At 43.6% G+C, this 27,189-nt stretch overlaps 1 protein-coding gene across 1 annotated transcript; it reads right to left on the bottom strand.

The window, feature by feature from the left end:
• SYDE2 (synapse defective Rho GTPase homolog 2) lies at positions 1-27,189 on the bottom strand. The gene is made up of 7 exons (XM_041483158.1): positions 27,007-27,189; positions 22,796-23,497; positions 13,392-14,491; positions 10,477-10,603; positions 5,660-5,841; positions 4,564-4,795; positions 1-2,462 (listed from the first exon to the last, which is right to left on the bottom strand). The coding sequence occupies exons 1-7, from the start codon at positions 27,113-27,115 to the stop codon at positions 1,957-1,959; spliced, it is 2,958 nt and encodes a 985-aa protein (XP_041339092.1). The 5' UTR covers positions 27,116-27,189; the 3' UTR covers positions 1-1,956.

The following is a 27,189-nucleotide window of genomic DNA, read 5'->3' as shown; positions in this document are numbered from 1 at the left end:
TCTTAATTCAAATTTTATTTAGAATTTAAATTTATAGTTTAAAAAGTATGCACATTCTGTAGGTATAAAAGTTTAAAAAAATACATCGATTTATTGATAAATGCTTCAGGTTAAATTTACATTTTCATTCATATCATTATATTGTAATAATTGTTTTGCATCTTTTAACACTTATAAAAATAAATTAGTGAGATTGAATAGCCCATTGGAATCATGCTAAAATAATTCCTTAGAAAAGAGGGATGAAGTTTGCCATAGCAATTCTTAATTCCTTGCTACTGTAAATAAATAACCTCAATTAAGCAGTATAAGGAAGTACAGGTTAGCAGAAAAGCACTTACCCACAGGGTGAATGGAAAGCCAAGGTGGGATGCCAAAAATCGTACCAGAAAGATGTAGAATTAATTTCTACCCTGCCAGCTGAAAGCAACTGTCCTCTGAAAACACCAAAACCTTCTCAGCCCCACCTGCCCAAATTCCCCCTTCCTTGGGGGTGCGTATGTGACCTGCAGAGGACAAGGAATGCTCTGTATGTCCTTTTGGTTAGAAGGGCTGTCAAAACACCTGTGTACAATAATTTGATGCCTATTTTTACCTGAATCAACAATGTGTTTCCTTAACATGAAACGTTTAATGGCTCACCACAAATGACTCGAGATAAAAGAGGCTCTGAGCAGATGGTGATAGCTGAATCTAATAAGGTCACAGTGAACTGCAATCCCACCCAAACTCCCCAGGAGTAATATCACTCCACCCATTCAACCTCATGTGACAACTCTGGTTTCCATTTTTGGGAGAGTAATTAAAAAAAAAAAAGGCAACTGGCTTTGTGCTGAACTTGTATCTTGCATCTCCAGAGCCACCACCCTTTAGAGAGGGCTCAAATCCATCTAATTACCAGCAGTAGCCAAGAGTACCACAAAAGGAATACATTAAACTCTGGAAAGAAAAAAACGTACCAAAACATCAAGAATGAAGCAAGAGGTTATAAAGGAAAAACAAAAAATATTTTTTGAAAAGTAAATACCTTCCAGGCCTTCTTTATATGTGAAAAAACCCACAGAGGAAGAAACAAACAAGAAAAAAAAAAAACAAAACCAAACAAACAGAAAAAGGGTGGTGTGTGTGTGTGTGTGTGAGAGTTAATAGTCAACACCTGCAAATGCTGTTCCTGCAATACACAAGGTCATTTACATTAATCATTCACCCTACCTTCTCTCTGGCCATGTTTCTGTGCATAAATCAAATGCTGTGTTACCCAAAGGGTAACCTTGTCCTGGCACCACTGAACACGTCTTCCTGGAAATGGGAACATTTCATAATTCTGAGACCTTTCCTTTACAAAGATAGCTACAGACACATGCACATTTATACATAGATATATACAAACAAGGTTAGAAAAATATTTATTTTTGCTTGTTTAAATAATTACTGAAAAGTGTTAATACAGTAATACGTTAATATTTGTACAATTAAAACTTTATATATAAATATTATATAAAGCATTTTTCATAGCAGCCATTGCATATATAGTAAAACAAGTCTATCTGAAGTCCCTGCTGCAAAACTCAGGCCAAGCAGCATTCCTCCTCTTCTGAGAGGAACATCTGTACCGGAGCCAGGAGTTCAGGAATGAGGAATTCTGCTGCCGCTGACAGCAGAGATGTTGCTTTATCTTCTATCAGGTACTGCCCAGGCCACCTAAGTGCATAGTGTTTTTAGGGAGAAATGCCACTATGTGGAATCACATCACAATCTAAGCCGGTCTCCAACACAAATCAGGACAATGCCTTCTAAGAGAAAGGCAGAAACATTACGGAATGGCTTCAAATGTGCTAACACAAGGTGGGCCATGGCCTTACCACAAGGCGCTCAGGGGCACCATCGCTCCTCACACAGCTAGGGAAGCCCAACGAGGGCCGTGGAGGCACAAGGAGATGTCGTGCAGGACAGGATTTAATAACTCATATTTAGTTTGTTTTTATTGAGTTCCCTTTCCAGGTTTCCTATGAGAGTGTCAATACTTTCCTGCAGGTCCTTGAGGTGTGCTGTGTGATCTGCTGCAGTGTCCACAGCTGGCACTGTCAGGCAGCTCCCAAAGGGCTGCTGCTCTCCGGGGCCGGGCTGCGGGCGGCTCGCGGGGCCGTCCAACTCCTCGGCTTTGCTGCTGTCATCCCCGCTCTCCGTGCCTTCCGAAGGGACGTCATCGTAGTCTGCCTCCCCCAGGCAGTCTCTGGGGGTCAGGAAGTAGTTCTCCCCACAGCTGCTCCAGTCCCCAGCATAGCGGTTGCTCGATGGGCTGTCTAGGCCCGCTGGCCTCGGTCTGAGCACCCCCGACATCTCGGTGCCGCTCAGATTCAGCACCTGAGGTCTCTGCCTCTTGGGCCTCAGGTAATTCAGGCAGGATGAGTGCTCAGGAAATGCATTCAGATGTGCTGGTTCTTTGGCAGGCGAGTGATGAACTAGGAGAGAGAAGTTAAACCAGTCAGAACTGAATCCATGCTGCAACAAAAAAGTCCACGGCAGATGCCCGCTGTCATCCCTGGATGTCCCACTAAGAGCATGCACGGACACACGCAATCTTACAGCCAACACACTGCACGTGTTTTGCCACTGTTTGATATAAAATAATTAGGAAAAACTACTTTTTTCCTATTTTGAAGATTCATGCTGGATTCAAATTGCAGCAGAGAAGCCTTTTAAAAGTAGAAACTCCCAGCACACCAATTAAATTCATTGTACAAGTTAATCACCATCCAGCTCTGGATCAAAAAAAGGACACAGCTCAGTTCACGCACTTCGTCCAGGCTAAGGAGTAACAGAAAGCAGGCACAGCAAAAGACATTAAAACTCAACAGAAACACCACCACTGAGAACACCTAGAGAAGCTGACAACACAGCGAGCTGGGCTCTCGTGCTTCTCCTTCTGCCCTAACGTTCCGTGCTATTGAAGAAGCTCCCTTGCAGTATTTTTCTGTGCAGCACAAGCAGATGTACGCTCACACAGGTTTGCTGGCAGTGTCACCTGAGCTCCCCATTGCACAGCACAAGTTACTAACAGGCTCCTCCGCTGTGACCCGCTGCCTGAGGCAAACAGCACAGCTCTGTTCACTCACCTGGCCTATTAAGTGTCTGAGCTGCAAAACTTCTGGTTTTACACAGACCACTGCTTCTTGTAATGAGCAGCAGAGACTTCCTATTCCCATTCACCACTGAAAAGGCAGTGCACACAAACCCATGCAGTTCACCATGTGAGCCCCTCTTGTTAGACTCCCCACACACAAGCACAAAGATTCAGTCCTGAAATGTGCCCAATCCTTCTCCTTCTGGATCTACAGCTCAGGTCTCTCCAGGGGATTTTATTTTATGCCTTGCACAGTAACATGCAATAACTCTCACTGCTTTCCCCCCCCAACTATAACAAACCCCTTCTGTTTAGACTATGCTCCATTAAGATGAAGGGCCATGGGTTAACAATAACTTGCCAGTGTTACACGGTCTGACCAAACAAGGCCTATTTGTTTTCGCTTGGAAATATACGGAAATTGAAGTATTGCACAACATATTGGTTATCAAGCTGTCTCAAACTACAGGAGATTAAATATAAGGGACCAGACTGTGATCCTTCCATTCAGTCCAAGTGTGCTGTTTACACTGCGTGGTGTTCACCTAGTCAAGTCTCTGCATTTGTGTTTTACCTCCCTTTTAACACAATATCCTGCACAGTTCTTGCAAGCTAAGAGATAGGACTCAGCTTTTTCTTCTAAGTGAAAGAAAACTCTACTGCTTACCCTACTCCTACCCCTTAGACCAATACACACTCCTGTGGGCAGAGCTGCATCCACTTGGTTTTGCAGTCCACAGCAGCCATGCCATAACCCATCCCGAGGTTTCAAGATTAGTTTCTGCACAGTATTTGCTGCCCAGATAGCTCTTGGTCTCCCTGTTCCTCCATCTACATGCCCAACTCTCCTGCACAGACTCACTCATCTGACAGAAAGCTTCTTTTCATTTTTGGTGATCAGCAGCTTTGGAGCTGCCCACCTGCAGCTGACAAATGAGCAGCAGCATCTGCAGTCACCTCAAACCCATCATGGAGTAGCAACATTTTTCCTTATGCAAAGCTCTGCAAAAACAAGTAGAAGCTGCAAACCTCTTACTCTAAGGATGTCTTCAACTCTGCCAAATTACAAGGGTGGAAATAAATTAACCCCATCAGGTCAAAGCTGGAGAGCAGGGGAAAAAAATCCCAGACCTCTCTAATTCAGATGTGGAAACTTAAATGTCACTGGGTTTGTGTTTTCCAGCGTCTTTACTCACATAAAGTCTTCACTATTTCTTTCATTATACTCAAACACTGCCATATGGTAAGAAAGCAATTAAACCAACAAATTTCCTATTTAGCAAAGTGCCCAAATAGAAACTGTCATAATTTCTTTAGATTAACAGGTGGTGCCATAGTACCTCATATTTTAAGAATTCTGTTGCTGCTCTAACGTAGTGTCACACAGTGCAAACACACAGCAATGGTTTGACTTTTTTTCCTTAATCAGATAAAAGTACCTGGCCACAACTGAAGTAAGTAGTGAAGAACCTCTATGTGCTTTTTGAAGTCCAGGGCACTAGCAAGCTCTTCCGAGTCTGTGAAGACTCTGTTGTTGTGGTTGGTGGTCTCCTGCCTCTGGCTCAGTAACACAGGGCCAAAACACACAGCTAAATTCTGGCACGTCATCTTATTTACTTCGTGGTAAGAAGCCACCAGTTTCAGGTGATCCAACAGCATCTTCAGGGTAGCCTAAAGAAACAAAATACTGCTCAGGAAACCAAACACTAGACAACAGTGGTGCTGGTAACAGCTCTAGAGACAAAATACCAAGGCTGATAGCTCTGGTTTTACTACCAACATCCATCAACAGAACATCCAAGTGGTCAATTAGAAAAGCTGTATTTGACTATGACAGGGCAGACCAATTAAGACAGACTTTCTGGTAAAACTCTGTTTCTTATCTGAACTCAGTTTCACATAGATGAGTTTTCTCACAGTAAAAAGGGTATACCAGGAAGGAAGGAGAGGCTGCAGAAAGCAGTACAGATGATCCAGGTACATTAGAAAATAAAGAAACCCTCGACATGATGTCAGCATCTGAACAAGGTTCCAGGTAATTCCAGGTACTGTGCAGGCCCCTCACTCCCTCCCCCCAGAAGGGGCTGTGGTTTGTGGTGCTACACAGGAATTTGGCAGGTAACAGTGCACAGCTCTCTTGCACTGCACAGCACGGGAAGGGAAGGCTTTATTGCACAGCCTTAAGAAAGGGGAATGGATTTGCCCAGGTAATTACAACACACAGATCAGAGAGCTCCGCAGACGTGGAGCAGGACAACACACAGGAATTATCATTTATCTGATCTTGTAAAAGTAGAGATAACAGCCTTTCCTTCAGTTTTAAAGAAACAATATAAAATGAAAACGAGCAAATCCAGCAATGCAGACCCTCTAATTCATTACAGCATGGAATTCTTTTCAAGTATGTGGAGCATCACAAATCCAAGGGAACCACTTGATCTGATAAACAGTTCTGAAACATTTTATATCCAGTGTGAAAATGTTACTTTAGTTTCTGAAACTTGTGATTTACTTGAACATGCTAACACTACTCACCTTCTCAACATCTGGCAGGCAATCCAGAAGGGCTGCTGTGTGCTCAGAGTCACTTGGGTCATTCTCACAACCGCTGGCTGTCATTTTCAAGGGATTTTTCACCATTGCATCCAACACTGCTTCATAGAGCTGCTTGGTTATCAGGGGAGAGGGCAGCTCTCGCAGATAATCCTTAAGGACACCTAAGGAGACACAAAAGCTGCCTTTAACAAGCTGCAGATTCTCTTTGCAGCAATTTTTGGGAGCATTAAAGCACATCAACTGCACTCATTCCACAAGAAAATCCTCTGTGTCAATGCCAAACCTTGGCACTCAGGAGTGAGGGATGGGAGGACACCAAAAGGCACAGCAAAGAGGGGCAGGAGCACAGGACTGTTGCATGTGCAGGAGTGAGGACACTGGGCACCAGGTGAACATCTCTCCAAGCTTCCCTCGTTCAGGCTGAGGGGAGGCAAGGAAAGGACTCAGAGCAGTCCACCTCCCATACAAGGAAAGGAGCTCCTACAAACATCAAAGTCCAGCTTGATAACCTGTCCTCTTTTATATAAGCCTATCAGCTAGTTTTTCTTTTCTGTTTATTTTCAGCTATAAAATTATGAGCAAACATCCCAGTGAGCAAAGCACATGGTGTCTTCTCACCCAGCCAAGCAAAAATCCAACATATCCTCACGAGAGAAAGCCACCAGCTCCCTGCTGGCCCTGGGTACCCTGCAGCCCCAGCTGTGACAGATGGATTCACACCCACGGGAGGCACTGCCCGAAGTGCCCAGGCACTGAGCCCTCCCTGGTGCACAGAAATACTGCAGCATTTCTGCAGCTGGGGTGTGCTGGGGCAGAGGCTGTTTCCAGGGACAGCAACAACCAGGCAAGCGCCTCATTAACACCTATTCTTTCCGAACAGGAATTGAGCGTTTGCTTTCTTGTAAGCTGGCTTTGGAACCTGGCTGATACTTCATTTTGAGAGGGTTTCAGTGACTGGAAGAACAATAACAAAAAAACCCAAACTATTAAGGCTTCTAACAGCAGCCTCTGGAAAGAACATAACAGGGTGCTATCCAGGAGCAACATCCAATACAACCAACAAAAAATTGAAGGAAACAAGCCTGCTTCCCAACAGTTTTCATTTTCCTTTAAAAATTGCTTTCTGTGCCACAAATATCTACTAATTTTAGCTAGATCACAGCTGCATTTAAATACTTTGTTAGGAAGAAATGCTGGACTAAAAGAAACTGTTCAAAAGCAGGTACTGCAGTTAACAAAGCAGCCTGTCCTCCAAACAGGTGAAGTTTGAAAGGCAGACTTTTTTAGCAGGCCCTCCTCACAACCTTGTAAAATCTCACATCACAGCAATTATCATCACACTCTGCTATTTAACAAAGCAACAGTTTTCATCAACTCGAGTCTGTGCAAGGAGCTGTACAATGAACTGAACGCTGTGGGCTTTGTAGTTTCTTTTGGTAGTTTCTAAGTTAACATTTTGCCGAATGCATTTTGCAGGATGCATGTAAGAGTTGTCTTCTACCTGTATAAATATTTTCATTTAAATAAGAATCCTGCATTGCAGCAGTGCAGCTACTGAAGCTGTGCTGCCCTGATCCTGAGCTGCCAAATCAGCTCCTGCTGCAGCAGGGGCATGGGGCAGCCAGGCAAAACCATCTCTGCAGACACCACACGGCCTCCAGGAGCTCACTCTGTGCTTCAAATGGGAACATCCCCTCAGGAATACAAAATATGAGAACAACCACTTTTTCCTGAAAAAATATTGCCCCTGGTGTTTTGGTGGGATTTTTTTGTTTGCTTTAAAAAGAATATGCACTTTTGGTACTTTGCCACTAAAGTGGCTCATTTTTGTTTAGTAACTTACTCATATTCCTCCCTTCCCACCAAATACTTTTTCTTCCCTGAATTTTAGAGGCTCATGTTCCCTATGTGGATTAGCTGGTTAAAATATTTATGAAACAAAGGTGGCAGATGCTGGTGCTGTACATCATGGTCTGGGATATTCTCCTTTTTTCTTAAGAAAAACATTAGCAAGAGACGCTGACTTCTATCAAGATCTCTGTTTCAGTTGTGCTTTTTTTGGAGGCAGAGGCTGAAATCAGAACCAGCTTACAGTAAGAAATTATATATTCTAATCCAATTAACCTATACTAAACACCCACAACTGTCTATTAATAATTATTTAAGTAGGAATTCCTGCAATAGCATCCACAATCATAGGACTACCACCTGCCAAAGGACTTTATCCTGTTCAGCTCCAGACAGCAGGATGGTTTGGGAGCCATGAATGCCCCTTGACCTTTCTAAATCCTTTTGCTATTCATTCAGCTAAATTAGCCCTCTAAGAGGCTGCTGTTATTTTTTTTCCATGGATCTATGCTTCCTGCCGCTGCCAGCCCACTAGCACATTCCTCTTGACACAACCACACACAACAAATTTAGACAGAGAGCAGAAATTGCCATCCACTTCATTAATTCCTCGTTTTTCTGACCCACTGAACTGTTAAGAGTATTGCAAGCTTTATCAGAGATATGAATTCACGTGGATGCCAACAGACACAATGCAATAACGTGGCTACAGGTCAGTTCCATGAACTGCCTGCACGCCTCAGTTGGGTCCATGAGCCCACTTCATTGTTGTCAGCCTGTGCCAATCCCAAGAGTATTTCTCAGTCAAGATTTAATCATTAAATGTTCATTCTTTAGTCTTTGGAGAGCTGTCAAAAAATATTATTCATCTTTTTGGAAAGGAGAGCTACTCAAATTTCAAAAAGGACATAAGGCAGCACTTCTCTTCAAATCAGCCAAGATTTATGCTGAGGATTCATATTCTGTGGAACACATGTTTTGGCTGATAGAAATATGAATCATGCACATCAGCCTCAGCATTAAGTAATCAGGGGAAACATTCCCCCTCAACCCAACTCCCTTGGCACATGCAGTAAGTTTTGTGGGCTCCTTTATTCCTAGCACTAGGCACAGTGGCTAACTCAGCTGTCCACAAAAACTGTAGTTTCCCCCATCAATCCACAGCAGGCAGCTTCCAATAACTGGAGTGGCTGCATTTGGTCAGTGGAAGCTCTGGATGCCAAGAGCCCTTCCCTCCCTGCTCCCCCAGCCCGCAGAGCCCCCGCAGTCAGTCCCTGCAGCACAACGCTGACACAGGCACTGCAGGCACCTGCACAGCACAGCTGCAGGGCTACCAGGGAAAAGAATCTGCTTTTCAGTGTAATTCCTTAAAACTCTTTTTCCCTTGTAAGGAAAGGAGCACGTAAGAGAATTGCAAGAGAATGCAAACTAAAAAGAATTCTCTCTTGCAAGAGAATGCAAACTAAAGGACATCCAACAGACTTTATGTAAGGCAGAAAACAAAGCTGCAGTCTTTTCACTCTTGCAATGCAAACTCTGGATGCAAAATAATTTCATGGAACAATCTGATATTAGAAGTTCTCACCATTTTTTCTCATTAATTTATTTGTAAAGAGAAGAAAATAACTCATTTTAAAAGATGATTTATACTTTTTACCTTTACTGTACACCTCATTTATAAAAGCTGTATAACATCAGAGTGAAACACTGGTAGGTTAATGGCTGGACTTGATGATCTTAAAGGTTTTTTTCAACCTAAACAATTCTATAAATACAAGTTTCTGATACTGAGAATGCTGGTACTTGTGAACAACATTGAACCCCACAGCAAAATGAGCCAAGGCAAGTAAGGCGAACTGACTGCTGCACAGTCTGAACCAAGAGGTTTATGTAACTCAGTAAATGTCATTGGGTAGTATCTTCTGATAACATGCTGTATCATTATAAAATGTAATTAATAAAATTAATTCCCAGTACACTGAAATGAAATAAACCTCCAAACAGGGAATAACTCTTCCATACAGCTGGATGTTGGATATTACAGAAAGGGCTTTGGCACAGAAAATATATACCCCAACTACTGTTACATTTTCCATCTCTTGATATACAGGCAGTGAATGCTTCTGACTAATTTCTCAGAGCAACTGGCTTACTCAGTGATGCCTGAAATTAGATCAACTTCAGCTTATATCAAGTATCAATAGTTATAAAACTGTTCCAGTTTTTAGCAAACCAGAAAAACTTCAACAACTTACTTCAGTTCTGCAGTGCAACTCCTGTGAAGAGAGCTATGTAAGGAGCTGATGCAGACAGGCTGCCCAGGACCTCCTAACCTGTGCCTGGAGCTTGCTGAGTGACACCAAGTGAAGGGCCACTCCAGGGAGGAGGAGAAAGCTCAGCAAGGTTTTTAAAAAAGCAGTGAACAAATGAAGGCACTTTCCTGCAGCTCTAACTAGCCTGCACAATACAACAGGAAATCTGTTTCCATAACTCCTGCAATCTCCAACATAAAGGGGAGAACAGCTGATCCAAAGCAGCCCTGGGCCACATGGTGAGGATCCACCAGCACAGCAGAGGTGCCTGATCACAACCAAGCTTTTCCAGATCTGCTCCAATGCAAACCAGTGGCAGAGGTTTAACCAGCTCCAAGACCCCAGCTCCTTTCAGACTCCCACTTCCCTCTGTACCTGGTGGAGTGGAGTAGTTACTGAAAACAGGTCCTTCCCTGTCCTCCCCTCCCTAAAAATCACTGCTGCTTCATCCATACTTACATCCCCAGAACAACTGCCCTCTTTCCCAGATTTCAGATTTCCAGCCAGATTTCAGGGGAAGTTAAAAGCTTGTTAAAATGACAACAGAAAGAGTTCAAAGCACAATTTTCCCCCTTTTAAAGGTACATGAGGAACATGGCACAACTCTGTTGGAAGAAAAACAAGTAAATGTGTTACCTGTTATGACATTAATATCTGGGTACTGGCTCTCACAGAGAGTAACAGCCATGCTGTCCCTCTCAAACGCCTCTCGAAGCTCTTTCTTCACCGCTGCCGAGCCACAGAGCCGGTACAGCCCCACCACCTGCAAGCACAAACAACAGCCCTCATCAGCACTGCCTGCCAGGGACCAGCGACTGCAGCCTGTGCTGTGCCACCAGAGCCCAGCAGAGCAGCTGTAACTGCAGCCTGTGCTGTGCCACCAGAGCCCAGCAGAGCAGCTGTAACTGCATCCTGTGCTGTGCCACCAGAGCCCAGCAGAGCAGCTGTAACTGCATCCTGTGCTGTGCCACCAGAGCCCAGCAGCAGCAGCTGTTTGGGAATGCAGCTCGGTTTGCTATATTCCCAAGTTAGGCTGTCCCATCACCCCACACAGGATCAGACACCTCTCAGGACTCGGGGGCTGGGAGCAGCCAGAGAAGGATGCTCCTGTTTTCTCAACAGTCAATGTGCTGAGCAGTGTTTTATTGACATAACACAAGTTCTAAACTGGAATTGCTTAATGTTTTGCTTTTATGCAGAATCAGTAAAGAAATACAGATTAAACATATATTTGCTTTTCACCCTACTTAGGTCATCATTATTTTTCCTGGCATAATTGTTTAATTATACAAAATAGAATTCAAACTTCAGCAAAAAGAAGTGAGAAGTGTTTAGAGCTTTATGTAAGCAAAACTGCAGTACAAATACAGTAATTAATCATTACCAGAAGAAAAAGTCATACAAACTGACTCCATACTAAAAATGAGGAAAGTTACAAATCAATTAACAAACCAACACAAACTGAAAATAAGTGAAAGCATTTTCCTACAGTATTACATTATGTAGTAAAAAAATAAAAATTTATTTTTATACCCTTAACCAGAGTTTCAAGAAAATTATTACTACTCCATTATTACACCTATAATATGTTGTTTTAAAGTTGAAAAGATGCTGACTTCCATGTGTTTCAAATTATATTGAAAGTTTTCTGCAAAACAGCTATTATTTAGCATGCTTAAGGTGATGGGAGTGAAACCCACACCATTCTTGAACTAAACAGCCAGTTAAATCGTGTGCTTTCATGTACTGAAATTTTCCATTTTATCCTTATTTTTAATTTTCATTAGCACCATTTATGCACCATTTTTCCATGATCTTACAAAACTAATTCTTAGAAATATTAATTTTATTTTAATTAGCATTATCGGTAGGTATGCAGTAAAAGACGAATTAATTTTATGAGCAGTAAAAGATTAATTCAAAACTACCATGGACTCAAGACAAAAAATTATCCAAAACCAAACCAAACAAAAGAACCCCACCTGTACTGTCTCAAGACCATGAGAATGAAGGTATGCAAGCAAAAGTATTTTTCTGGTCATATATGAATTGGAAAGTTACTCAATGGAATTTGTACTGCCCTGTTCTCAAGACAATTTCCCATTCTGCCTAAGACCATTTCTTTTAAAGTTTCCTAATGCCACATCTGAAATTCAGGTGGAGCTTATGCACCATCACAGTATTTGCACTCTATAGGAAAGTCAAAAATGTCAGACAAGCATGTGGTTAAAAGAAGAAGTTAACTGTATATTTTGCAGATTTGGTTCTCCCTGTGCAAATACAAAAATAGATTTCATGCTCAAAAGCATCGGGTACGTTCAGATAACTCAAATCCCAATTGCTTCATTACCAGTGTTGCCTTGATTACCCAATATCATTTGCATGACTAGGTACAAATAAGCCTATAATAAAGTGCTGAAACCATAGGACACATATACTAGAAAGAATAAAACTTCTTTTTTTCCAGTGACTGGATGTTAGGAGAAGTATCCACAAGAAAAATCACACAGCTAATACCAGCAATGACTTTCAGCAAAAGAGCCACATGGAAGTTCCATTTCCCTCTATAGTTCATGACCTGGGTTATAAACAGCAGAGCTAATCTCATCACACCTGCAAGCATATCCAACCTGTCAGCAATTTAAAATAGCAACACTGGTAGGTGTGACTACTTCTCAATTTCACCTGAGTGAGAACAGGTGCAAAAGACAAGGAGGGCTCACGTATGCTGTGGAACAGCAGGCAAGAGTCCTCCCACCAGTTTCAAACTAATTGCCATGGGGAACATCTGAGCTTAGGACTGTGCACAGTCCTTCTTAATAGACCTCTTGTCTAGCACCCATAACCAGTGATTTGTTTCCATACCTCATTTCTCATACATATTTTTGTTCATTAGATTACATCAACCAATAATGGCATGAAAAAAAGACACTGGGCACTTTTGCCTTGCAGCACTCCCAGCTGAAGAAAGACAAGGAGCAGTGGTGTGGGCAAAGAATTAATTCAGCCCCTCAGGGACTCATCCTCATCCTAATGCTGTGTACAAAGTGATCACAGAGATGGGTCTTAGGCACACTGGCTTCAGACTGCACAAAAAGATGGGCTCACTGTGTCCCAGCTTTGGGTTTGAGCAAACAGTGAACCATATCATTTTTGCATTTAGATGTGTGTTCCTACAGACTGACCCATGTCTCAGGGGTCAAACATTCTCAAGTTCTCAACTGATCTCTGCTTTCTGAGGGTGACTCTACACACTGGGGGCTGTAGGTTTGTTTCACTATCCCCACTCCTAAAGCTCTGCTGGGAGCAGCTCCTGTGAGCAAGTGTACTCCTCCTCTACAAAGGCCAAGCTGGAAGTGCTGATTGCACACAGCCCTGTTATTCCTCCCACATTACAACTGCCAGTGCTCACCACACACAAGCAGCAAAGGAAAAAAGACTTGTAAAGATGTTTTTAATTTCCCCCATTTTCACTCACTATTTCACTCACTGCAACAACAGCTATCTCAACACAGAAATATTGACAAAAGAGATTAAAATATACACAGTACCTGACAGCCTCTCTTTTCAATCTCCAGAATGCATTTCTGCAACAAAAGTGGCACCATCAAGCCTGCATTTTCCTTCTCTACAACTTTCCGAGCATCTACCCCAAACATCACAGGCTCACGGTCTGCGTCAAGGCCATCGAGAGAGTTCTCCCACTGCTCCATGAGTGACAACTTGACATAAATGAGCCCCCTGGGCTCCAGTTTGACAGCCAGCTGATGCGTTTTGGTGACCCGAAAGAGAGTGGGAAGAGCCACAGTTCCATGACAACACACTCTGTTTTTCCGTGGGGTGGGTTCCCAGCTGAACACCACCAGCTTTAAGTGCTGAGCATTTTCGATTTCTATGTTGAATGTGTGGTCCATGTCAAGAAATGTTGTCCTACATGTGAGCAGGGCAGTCCTTGCTTTGTTTACTGAGTCAACCTGTATTGCACAAAAGACATCTTTTGAGTCTATTCGTGGTGGCTTTAAGTCTTCAGCACCATAAAAGTGAATGCTCATGAGTCCAGAGATGTACTGAGAGCACTTGGGTTGATCAGAAAAGTTGTAGTGTCTGAAGGCATCGATATCTATTTCAGGTTTACCACTATTACTTGGAAGGCTCTCCTTTCCTTTCCCACACTTGGTGTCATGTCTGTGTTTACCTGATTTTGTTATAAGTTCAGGAGAATCACCATCACTGAGGTAACCACCTTTGTTGAAGGATTTGGAGCTCCTTGAGCTCTTCTTTTTGTAGGTGTGTTGTGAGGACACACTGCTGTCAAGATGGTAACGGCTTATCACATTCCTGCTGGCAGCTGTGGTTGAGTTTCCAGAAGAAGGCAAAGACACTGTATGGCTTGTATCCCGGCAGCTACTTTTCAGCAGGGAAGGAGGATTATCTGAACTACTATGGCTTGAACTTCCCTTCACACTCAGCTTTCTGCTCAGCTCTGGCAGCTTTTTCATTTTCATGGAAAGCTTCCTCACAGTCCTGGGAGATTTAATTCTATCAGGGAAAGGCCAGTTGATTGATCCGCTTTTTTTCAGGGGACTGGGACTTGGAGGAGAAACCTCTGTGGAGGGTATATCAGGCTTGCGTGCAAGAGCAGCTCCAAACCCTTTAGAAGAAAAGAGAATGAATATTCATTTTCAAACTGCAATTCTTGGCAATGAAAAAGTAAATCTTGAACTTGCGGAAAACATGTACCATTTGTCATAACCTGATAAGTACAATTCATTCAGACAAACATCACTCATTCAGTCAGATGTTCATAAGCGTTCAGAAAGCTGTGCCCTGCTGACTTGTTCAGCCAAACTTGGCAATTCATTGTCAAAAGCCAGATTTGTTCTGCTTTATGGAGATGAAAGGGCCAGAAACTACATATAAACAAATGAGCAATTGCACCCTCTGCATTCAGCTCGACCCATTTGTGCTGCATCCCCCACACGAACACACAGCCACATTCCTGGGGCACAAGTGCAAGGAAACCAGACTTACTGAAAAAATCCTGGAAATATGGCAAAGGCACCCTTGTCTACAGAGCAGTTAGCTACACAGCCAACACATCAGCATTGCCACTCCTCTTATGCCTAGAGGAAAGACACTTGTCTCGAGTAAAGAATGTGGCTCTTTGTGTCCCTCTATTACCTCAAAGAGCCCTAAATCTCTCCTGCGTAGATGCAGGCAGTCTCACACCTTTTCTTTCATTTCTCTCAGCTCCTCCTTTCTACAGCATGATGTAAGATTTATTCCTTCTAAAAGCTGCATCCTGCACTGCCTCATTTCACTGCCAGCCAGCAACCTTCCATGTTTCCTGGCACTAGCACCCCACAAGTGTTTAAAATTAGACAGTTCCCCAGTGACATCCTCAAAGGAAATCACCCCCCTTTCAAGGTACCAAAAAAAACCCCCAACAAGCACTGATGCTAAAAAGAGCAAAAGAAAAAAAACAAACCAACACCACTCCTTCAATTCAGCAGTAAAGAACAGCTAATTAAGGAACACAATTAGACATAAGCCAGTACTGCACACAGACAGGAACCTGTGGCTCACCTCATGCTCTAATACTCAAGGAAATGCAAATACCAAGTTTTGCTCAAGTAATTTTCACTTTTACCAGCATGAGGCAGTAATAATTGTAAGAAAATTGATCAATTTACCTGAGGTAGGAAACCATGCAGGAGGAAAGCTGAGGCCAGAATGACAGATAGTTATTAATAAAATTACATTATTACTTTCACTTAGAGTCACTTTTCCTCCCCTTAGAGTGCCTCTTGCTAGCAACTGCCATCCCAATCACCATTTCCAAATGTCAGCAGCTCCCAAGAGGACTGGGTAGCCTTGCCTGTGAGGCTGGGGTTCTATAGAGCCCCTAAACACACCAACCCTGTGTGAAGCAATTAGCCCAGGCAGCTCACAGAGACTCAAACACCTTTATCCATCCATCATTCCTCTTTACTAGCCATGGAAAAGGAGACTGTTTACAGCATATAAAAAGAAAGAAAGAAGAGTTGTTTTCACAAGATGCTTAGTAAACCATACTTTAAAGGGGTTTCTCCTTCAGATTTGCCAAGGACTTACTACATTAATTCTAAACAAATCACTCCAAGCCCACAGCAAGTGATTCTTACAAGTGCTTTGTGCATTCAAATTAATTTCCACCATTGGACTGTAATGTACTTTTTATACTTCACCAAGCCTTAACAGCTAAATCAGGCAATATGGTCTTTGACCAAAGTCATCTGCTGTGGTTTTGGTTCCCTTGCCCCCTTCCAAGAAAAACCCTACAAAGGCTAGTTCTAGTCTCAATAGAAGTTTGGATTAAGTAACTTTTGAAGACAGTTGCTTAAAAGAGTATCTTTATAAAAGGAAGTTTCAGTTACTAAGAATAATGCATAGAATCTGTTTTCCAGAGGAACAGAAGAAAATTCATTTAATCCTGCATCTCATGGAAGTACTTCCCTTGCAGGGGAAGGGCTATTTCTAGCACGCCTGCTGTGCTTTTCTGGCAAGCAGCTAGTTAGAAATGTGGTGTTTGATAAAGGCAGACAAAGCCTTCCCTTGTACTGCAAATCACCGCACGGTCCCACTGGTGGGCTGGCGTGGAGCGCTCTATAGCAATCACTGCCACACTGCAGCCTCTAACATTAATCTCCCCTTTCTGTCAAAACTCCTTGGCACAGGCTTGGAAAAGCAGGCCAGCAAATTAAACTTCCCCCCCAGCTCATTAAAACCAAAGAGTCAATCTAACACTATGACTTTTATGTGTCCAACTTCTGCTGCGTTCAGCACCAAACAGTTAAAGTGAAATATGCGGCTGGAGGAAACTTAACAGTCGAGTATTATGCAGGATGGTATTCCCATCAGCACTGAGCCACATGTTGTTCCACTAAAGCCAGCAATGTGCTGAGGTATGCACGCAATTTTAAAAGAGTGTACATGACAACTCTGAACAAGCTGCAGGAGGAGTTGCAGCACAGTCCAGTAACACTTCACTTCCCAGCCTTCTCACAAGGTTGACAGAGGAACCGAGGCGCGCCTCTTTTCTCAACCAAGTTACAAGATTGCGCTACAAACAGCAGTTAGACATTAAAAATATCCTTACAGAAGGGTGATAGGAGAAGACAAAACCTAAGAGGCACCTGTTGCACCAGGTCAGCACAGGGATGGTCAGTTTTATATACACAGCTGACCATTTGTATGTGTATGTAACATTTATCTTTTACAGTGACAACTCAACCTCTGGAACAGGGATGTGGAAGAGTCTTCACCCCTGCAGGTTTCCAAGCTGCAACTGCACGGGGTGGGGTAGGTGTCTCATTTAGGCCCCTGGTTCCACTGAAGGGTAAGATGATCATCTGATGCCCTCTCCAGCCTGGGCTGTTCTATTATACTGGCTTTAACACATTTACCTTGTGCCTTCTGACACTTCAGCAGTATGAATACAGAAAAAAAGGAACCTTTTGGAGGACAATGCAAACCAAGTCAAAACGAACTGACACCCTAAGTAACTGAGTGTAACATCAGCTGTGGGTTCAGCTTGAGTATAGAGCCAGCTTTTACTTTGCTCAGCACTGTGGCTGTGTGAAAGCATAAAGCCTTTCCACAGCCACAGAAACACGAGGAGCCCACAATGCCTCACAAACCAGGTCCCTCTGCAGCCCATCCACCCAGGTGTCCACAGGACAGTCACTAGTGTCCCCTCAGCCGAGCAGACCCCTACACAACACTGCCCCAAGGGAAGAGAGGGCTCAGACTCAAGCAGTTACAACACAGCCCCTGCCAGACATGTGCAGTGATTTAGCACAGTAAACATGCTTGTCTGACCCTGTTTAATGCTGTTTATATGTGTTTGGGCACATTTATCACTGCCACATCCATTGCCAGCAACACATGCTGTTTTACAGGCACATTTGACTACTCTGTTATATATGTCACATTCCTCATTGCTTAAGATAGGGTTTCTGAGTTATTTTGAAGTTACTCAGAAAACCTGCAATTTATTTTTGGGCAACAAGTTGAAGTGACTAAGTTGGTCAGAAAGCTATCAATTGCTTACTACACCAAGCTACTGAAGCATCAAACAGCCACTCTCACACCTAATGGAAATACTGAGCTAATGTATTAAAAATGAAAAAGCAGCAAATCAAAACAGAAGAGCACAAATACTTCAAAACTGTTCTTGTAGCAAACAACAGTTGAAAGAAGGCTACTGTTTTTCTGTGGTAGAATCCACAAGAGATACTGATCTGGATCCTCAATGACACACTGCACATCAGCTCTACTGATGTCACAGGTTGTTAAGTTTCTCAGGTGCAGGCACAGTTCTAGACCTGTTCTGATATAAAAATTCAGAGCAGAACTGTAAATGGCATTGAGAGAACAACTCATGATATATCAAATTGAAGCAGTCCCTATCTCACGTACTGCTTCAGAGTCAAGAAAGATAGAAATTATTAAAATGGTAAAAAAAAAAAATCTCAGAATTTTGTAAAGATAGTTTGCTTTCTTTGGTTACTATACACACTGATACTAATAAAATTGTGATTAATTCATTAACTTTTATAGGAGCAAAAGACAGAAAATACATTGCTTAAAACAGTGCACTAATTGAAACGGGAGGTGGTTACAGCACACCCCCCAAGGCTCAGGCACCAGAGGTGAAGGGGGTGACCAGTGCCTGCTCCTCACCCTGGTGGTGATCCTCAGAGCATCCACCATGGGCTATCTCACTGCAGACAGGAGCAAGCACGTCTAACAGCACTTTACTGACCAGATTTAAAGAGTTCAGCATCTCCAAAGCAGCGTGAGTTTGCTGCAGATATTTTAAACACTAATGATGCTGCACATGAAGCACAGGGGCTCTGCTCAGACGCTGGAGCTGCACCAAGGCACTCGCGGAGCACCGCGGCCATGCCAGGCACTGTCTGCTCAGGATGCTCTCACGAACATTTCCCCTCCTCACTGCATCTTTCACATGCATGAAAAGCAGCTTTGCCCCTATTTTCCCCATCAGAGGATACAGTTACTCAGGACAAAACAGAAACTGAAAAAGGCAATAGTTATTTTGACAGAAGTGCTCCCACTCCACAGTGTTACATCCTGTTGTTTCTTTCACCAGCAGGTCTTTATGGCATTGTCACCCCATGAAGCCAAGACAAATACATGAATAAGCCCCTGACCTCCAAAAGCATGTGCACAAACTCCCCAAAAAACCCCTAAAAACTGGATTCATCTCTGCAGGAGAGAGAGGGAACAGAGGGATCTTTCTGCCAAATCCCTAACCATTCTAGCATCTCACACATTGTGCAAGTTATTTCACATCAATGCACTTCTGTCCTGTGAAACCACAGCTCCTTGCACTTGAAAAACAGGTAAACCACAAAGCATCTTCCATCTGGGAAAAAAACAGTAAATTTCAAAAATAGTATTTGTAACATGTGGAAGGAAAGGTGTAGGTAGCATTTGCCCCCCAGTATACTCTATGTGTATTGCTGAAAGCTTGCCTGCAACACGCAAGCATGCAAAATATTTGCATACATTGGCCCCAAAAGATGTATTTGGAAACTAGGATAATGGTCACAGTCTAAGTGGAGAAAGAGCCCTGTAGTTTTAATAGGAATTAAGCCAAGCTCCAGTTGGCACATATCAAGGTTAAGTGGGAATATGGGATCCATCTTCACTTGCCATAACATTGGAAAGAAATTGTTTACAGTGATTCTTACCAGGATTTTCCACCCAGACAGCTAACTCAAGTACATTTTTAGTAACAACAGCACAATCCAGATCCTGGCAACCTTCAGTGCACCGGTCCTACCAGGATGTCTCTCAGCTACAGATACAGGAGATGATTCCACTCATTAGGTAGGCACTAATACCAACAGTTATCCTCCCAAAAGCAAAAATATTGCAAATTCTTCAGAAGGCACTATTGAGAGCTCTGTGGTGTAAATCTGCCTCAGGAGCCAACATTACAAAGGGATGCTTTTCTTCAACGATTTGCAGGTGATACACACATCTATAAAAACACACAGTTATGAGTTCAGTCCTAAAGAGTTATAAAGAAAATTTACTTCAACATTTTACAGAAAAAAAATGCATATCGCATTTGTAACAAAAAAAAAAAAATTCTGTTTTCCAATCATAACCATTTTGTCTGTGCAAGGAGACACATAATTAAATACAGCCTCCAGGGTTCTTTCCACCTAAATTCTTCTCCCACAGACCTAAAAGCCTAAGCTGGGCTGTTTCAACATTATTAACTTGGAACCAAGTCACCTTCTTTCTCCTACCTTTTGAATATGTGTTATAAAGAAAATACATTAATTTTTTTCCCAAGCTCTGCTATAAGGGTGCCTTATTTCTAATCAGTTTCTTTTTTAAAGCCAACAAGGCCAGAATTATTCAGGAAGGAATTACCTGACAAATCCTATTAACATAAATGGCCTTTACTGTAGAAAGCAACCAGATTAATACCAGGATCTAGCAGTGTAAATTAAGAGTATGGAACAAATTAGCACCTGTACAATTATGATCCATTGTACTAGTAACAGATACAGGAAATACCTCTTTGGTGCTCTGTTTGGAAAGACCCACAATAACAGAATTCTATCATTTATTCTTTTAATAAAAAAATCTCCTGTCTAATAAAGACTCAAAAAAGTAAGCAAAAAGAAAAAAAAAGCATTACTATTTTCTCTCTACAAAGCTGGAAATTCAAGTAAGGCAAAAATGTCTAAAATTTTAAAGGTAAAATTCCTTCCATTGTCCAAAGAAGAAAACAGCAAATGACAAAATAAACAAATATATATATTTTGTTGAATTTTGTACTGCCCCACTTTTTTCTGTCTGTGCTTCCCGAAATCTAACATTTAGGCTCCAATGCTAACCAATATCGACATATTATATATGACATCAATAAGAAAGGCAAGAAGACTTTTCCCCAAAGCTTTCATTTCTGATTTGACAGGAGTTACTGCTTAATGTACCCAGCTCTCTACAAACAGACACGTCCATTTCATACCAGCTGTATAATTCAAACAAGGCCCTAACACAAATAAAGTGAAATTGGCCATGGTGCCTTTCATGTAGTAATTTTATATGGATGAGCTGTCATTTTAAATTTGACTGGAAATAACTGTAGATACTTTAACTGGATTAAAAAGAACTAAGCCACTTCTCCATAATAAAGCCAATTACCAAGCAGCAGGGATCCACTTCATCATCAATTAATCTATTCAATGTGATCACCACCCAACACATGTAGAAGGAGAGCTGCATTTGAAGTACCTTAATTGACTAAATGCATAACAAACAATCAGGTGAAATTCGTAACTTTTCTCTCAGTTTCAGGAAACTCTTGAAATTGACAACTTTGCTTTCAGAAATAAGCGCATCTTCAGTATGAAAACAAGTTTGACATTTTTCTTCTTACAGGAAGGGACTAACTTCTTTTAAAAAATAAATAGTCACCCACGTATAGAGAGATTAACCAACTAAATGGAGGTCAAGCAGTTTGCAGGACACACATGGCCTTCCTAAATAACCACACTTAGTGACCTCTACAAAGCATCTAGAGCCCCAACAACGACAAAAATCTACCAAAGAACTTATTATCTCATCTGTCTTGCAAGCAAATAAAACTGGTCTAAGTATGTAAAAGAGCTATAAAGTGAGCTATTTGTAATAAATGCCCAAAAACTTTAACACACTTTGCAACTACAAATATGCTTGTATCCGCAGCATTTCCATGAAAAGAACAAAATGTGAGCCCCCAGAAGACTGAGTTTTTCCTTCTGCTGTTTACAGCAGTTGCTCTGGTGCCTTTGAAAACAAACCCTGTTCCCAGAAGTAGTATCTTTACACCAGGAATCCAGGCACAGCAGCTCCCAGTATACAGGGACATGGGGCCAGAGACTGCCAGGATGGTGAGGCTGGATGGGGAAAAAGAAGCCCAAAAAGAAGCCCCTCCAGAAGGCAATGCACACCTGGGCTTCCACATCAATGCTTCAGGTCCTTTGTGATGAACCAGGCAGAAATACAGGCTCTTAAATGCCAGTGTAAATTTTCTCCAAAGAAAGGAGCCCGGAATTCCGTGTCTCCTGAACTTTATGCTGTTTCTAACTTTGAACAGGACACTAGAGTTAAGGTCGAGATAATACGAGGCACGTAAGTAATTAAAAGTAATACCTTTTTGGAAAGGGTTGGGAGAGTTTTTTCTACTTATTTTTGTTTGGTGTGGTTTTATATTTGTTTGGGGTTTTTTAACAGACTGGGAAAAATCCTTAATATGATGCTGAATTCACACACTAATGGAATTATGGAAACGAGACTATCAAACACTCAGCCAAAGATAACAAGGAACAAAGAGGCTGCCTCCTGAAAGTGAAAACCACTCTTCTCCAGTCTATTAGATTAGCCTGAGACAGTCAACAAGGCAGTAATTACAGAAAGCGACGTGATGAATAGCACTTATATGGTCTACCAAAAAGTCTTTATTAAAAAGTCCCAGACAGCAAGTTAAAGAAACTTCTGCAGACATTAAGTAGCTTTGAGGCAGGAATCCAAGGCCAGGGCTAGACACCAGCTGACAAAGGAAACCCAGTGTGTCCTCACATTACCAGGCTTCAGCAAGCTCGTTTTGTAAAACCTTCGTCTTCAACGAGGTGGGGGCCCAAACAGACCCAGGCCAACCACACTTGGACACGCCATGAACAAACTGGGAAACAGCTGTGCACCTCTGCACTTAGCGGGCATCAGTCTCACAACCCGAGTCATTTCCAATGCACTTGACACACATTTCCACCAAAAGTTTACTTGATAACACAAGAGGTGGAGAAAGAGAAAAGAGACATAACAAAGTTTTATTATTCCTCTAAAATACAACAGAGGTGCAAACACTTATGTTCCTGGACACTCTTACCTGTGGAAGGACACTTGAAGGCAGGATTGTCCTCTGCTGTTGGCACAGCGGGAGCCTTGCAGGCCAGCTTCTGCAGGGGCTGCAGCGCGTGTTCCCCGGGCTGTGTGGCATCCGCCGGGCTGCCCTCGGCGGGCTGTGCCGCCCGGCCGCTCCCCGAGCTCTCCGCGGGGCGTGTGGGACCCTCATGGGGACTCGCGGCCATCCCAGAGTCACCCCCAGGGTGGGCTTTGTACCGAACTGACGGGGAGCCCACAGCAACAAGGCTATTCACAGCAGGAGGGTGGACCCCGGGCAAGTCGGGCTCATCATCTTCAGGGATGGGGTTGTACCATATTTCTCCTTCATCATCGGCGTCGCCCTCCTCGCCGCAGTCCGGGGCAGCGCTCCCCAGCAGGCCGCAGCTCCGCGCCCCGCGCTCCCGCCCCGCAGGGAGCCCACGGCACGGAGCCCACGGCACTGCGGGCTCAGGCAGCGGGACGGGAGACCTGGGTACCGGGACAACGGCCCCGGGCTCTTCCTTACAGGCATTTTCTTCTTCCAGAGGAGGAGGAGGCCGTCGGTGGGTGCTCTGCTGCAGCCAGCTGCGTTTCTTGGAAACGGTGATGCTGTTCACCTGCGGCCTGTGCTCGGGCACCTCGCTGGCCTGGGGGCACTCGGGCTCCTTCCTGCTTCTCGAAGCTATGTAAACATTTTCTATGAAATCTGTTCCCAGAAAGGAAGGCAAAAAAAAAGGGAAAGACAAATGTTTAGAATGTCGTTTCGCTTTTGACAGATAAACACATCTGCTGTCGTATAACACTTGCATCAGACCTCATCCAAAAGGACAAAAGGTGATATGAGCACAAAATTAGATTTCAGCCCATCAAAGCAGAATGTGCACATAGCTAATAATGAACCAGGCATGTTTGGCTGTATTTTTAACACCATGTAATTTAGATAAGTGGCAGTGAGATAGCTCTGCTGAAAGGTCATGCATACTTCCACAAAAATGGCTGCTTTTTTCTGCCAAGTTCAGGTGCAATCGGTTTGAAAAGTTACTACACAGTACTTCTCCAGTTCAGTTATGCCAGTGAAGAAACAGTCCCAATGTACTGTTTAAATGGCTACAAAGCCCGCTCATCTATTAATTTCTAGATTTCTATATAAATAAAAGTGATGATATGTCTTACACAAGAACCTCCAGAAAGGACTGTCCTTATCCTATAATTACGACAGAAGCATCCCCTGATTTGGGGGGAATAAAACAAAACACACCATCATGAAAATAAGGAAGGAGAAAGAAGAAATGTAGAGAAGTTTTTAAACAACAAAAATTTCACACAAGAAGTGAACAAATTCCACTGACTGTTCCCAGAACTTGAGAGTTTCACTGAAGCAACAGACAAACATTTAATTGTCCATGGAAAGTGCCACTCACACTTGAGCCCCCTGTCAGAGCACAGCCAAGCTCCACTCCGCAGCAGTGCCATAGCCCCTGGCTGCAGCACATCAGGGAGCTGCGACTCCTGCACTAGGACTGGAAGAAAAGCTGCAAACACATCCAAATTAAAATCAGGGAGCAGTCAGGTAACCCTCATGCTGCTCTGCACACCAGGACAACCCACATTGGGCTCGCTCAGCCTTTGAGGCTGAACAGGGATAACTGGGTTCACATAAAACAGACAACCTCTTTTCACATGAAGCCCTCTGCAATTGGAATTTCCAGATGGAAGCAGATATTCCTTACTGCTTGAACATTATTCTTAGCAAAGAATCATTTTCACACCAATAATGGATGTTAAAATATGGGCACCTTTCTGGAGGACTCATGGAGCAGCTCTGTAAATCCACCCAAGTTTGCTGTAGAAAGGGAGACATGAAAAAGACTCATCTGAACACCTTCCCTTTGACCCTCTTTTTAGGTTTGTACTTTAATGATAGAAGAGATCCTTGATAAGATCTGAAACACCACCATTTTATTTGATGAAAGATTCATCATTTGGTGATTTTTCAAAAGCATACAGTTTGCTTGTTCAGCTAAACTGCAGTATTATCACTGCTTGTGATTTGAAGAATTAACAAAATTAATCCTGCTCCTTTTGAAGCCTTTGCACACCTCCACTGAAGTGCTTTGCTACACTGGGGCCTAAGTCAGCCAGGTAACAAAATCTGAGGAAAATGTGAATGCAGATCTCTTGTCAAGGTTTCAGTGATTTGGCAGCAATCATACTCCTTCCCCCCCCACAGCCTGGACATGGAAGCATGCCGTTGTAATGGTTCCTCCTTACACACTGTCACACTACCATTTCAAGTAAGAACTCACCAAAAGGAGAGGAAACTAATCTGCAATGGGCTTAGGGCTATGCCTGTGTTTCCAAGAAGCCTGTTTGGGTCAGGGACTTCTCGGGTAGGCATCCTCCTGCCAGTGACAACTATCCCAAAGTCCTTGCTTCATTCCAAGGATGGTCCCTGCTCTGGTGACATAAATAGATGGAGCATCCGAGAACTGTATTTCCACAAACAAAAATATCTGCTACTTCCTGCTTTGCTGTAGAAACACGGGTCCTTCCGCACTGGTTAGGACAGGCTGCAATTCCCAAAACAACAGGCTCCAAAGCAGTACAGTGTGCCTAAACACACGCCCAGTGACACATCTGTGAGCCTCAGGCTGCCCTCCAGTCCTAGCAGCAGAAAACTTTGTTTTCAACATCCACCCAGGTATCTCCATAACGAGCCATCTGCAAAAGCTTAGTGCAGAACCATCAATAAGCATGAGCCTCCAGCATCCTCGACCAAGGCTGCTCGCAGGGACGCTCCTTCCACAGGAGTCAGGATGATCCCAACCGTCATTAGCCACCTGCTGCCAGAGGTCATTGATTGGAAATGCTCACTGAAACTCATCCAAGTCATACACTTACACAAACATCTCCCAACTGCAGTTTCTGCAATTGCTAGCAGTATTTGCAAGCACTGCTTCCCCTTTATTCGAACTTGGCCCTGATCCTGAAAGCCCTTATGCCTGTGTTTATTTTAGTAACAAACTGGTTCACATGCAAGTATCTGCACAACCAGTGGTTCAATATCACACAGCTAGTTTTCAGTGTTGTTAGCTGTTACAGGAGTGAGTCAATTTTAAATAAATACAAAGCTCTGAGAGACCTACAGGTCAGGAACGCACTTTTTGTTCTAGAGCAATGCTTCATTCAGAAGAATGCTGCCTACTATGAGCACTTTCACATACCTATTTAATATTACATTTAATATAGTTAAGACCATGTCTCCACACAAATACCAAACATGACAACAGTTCCTGTTCAAAAGACTTCAATATGGTGTTCAAGGAAAAAAAAAAAAAAAAACGCCGCGCGCGCCCGGCCCCGGCTCCGCCGCGCACATACTTGGCATAGCTGAGCGGGGTGAGAGGGCGCCCGCGCCGTGGTGTTCAAGGAAAAAAAAAAAAAAAAAAAAGTCAGGTATTTCCTTCACCTTTCACTCCATTGACAAAAAATTAAATAAATCAGTATTTCAAGTTAAGCTTGAATAATAATAGTAGCAACACGTGTATGCTCAGAAATAAAAGCTTCAATGTTTCAACTCAACTGCAGTCAAAACTGACCTGACGCCAACTCCGTGGGCACAGAAAATACTTCACCACGATACCATGCCTTGCTTTGCAGATTGCATGGAAGCAGGGCACAGCTTTATCCAGCCTCTCCATATATGGATCAAACAACTCTCAGTTCTTCTGGCTGATATTTAAACACGTTCTCTTTCACTAAGCTTCCTAACAAAAGTATAAGATACAACTACTATATATTCAAACGGAACAACGACAAAACTGAAAATTGATCTGTAAGATTTCGAGTGCATCTTTAAAAAGCGAGCAAACCACCCAACCCCAGCGGGCAAACAGCAGCCGAGGAGTGACAAGCAGATGTGGGAGACAAGACAACGAGCAGGGAGGCGCACACAGCGCTGCTCGAAGCCGCAGGAGCTCTCGCTTTCACGAGGAATTCCCGCTCCCAGAAGCGGCGCAGGTACGGACGGCTCGCTGCCGCCGCTGAGGACTGATCCGAGAGCCAAGCTCCCGCCCGCCCCGGCGCGGCGCTCCGGGCAGCGGGCACGGAGCATCCCGGTGCCGCGGGAGCCCCCGCCCGGCGCTGGCCGGCAGGTGGAGGAGCGGCCGCGGGCGGGCAGCCGGAGCCTCGCGGCCGAGCCCGGCGAGCACTTACCCTGCGGGGCGCAGACTCCGCCGTGGCGGTGCCCGGCGCCCGCCGCCGCGCCTCGCTGGGACCTTCTGCCCCGCAGCTTGGAGAGCGTCCTGCGCAGCGGGTCGGCCATGCCTGGCGCTGCCTCCGCGCCGCGCTCAGCGGGCGCTGCCCCCCGGCCCGCGGGAGCGCGCAGCGCCCCGCCCC

Source organism: Pyrgilauda ruficollis, unplaced genomic scaffold (genome assembly GCF_017590135.1).
Source record: "Pyrgilauda ruficollis isolate IOZ18807 unplaced genomic scaffold, ASM1759013v1 scaffold6, whole genome shotgun sequence".
In the NCBI taxonomy this organism is placed as follows: Eukaryota; Metazoa; Chordata; class Aves; order Passeriformes; family Passeridae; genus Pyrgilauda; species Pyrgilauda ruficollis.
Note: the sequence above shows the minus strand (reverse complement) of the source record. Positions and strands in the feature narration are given on the sequence as shown.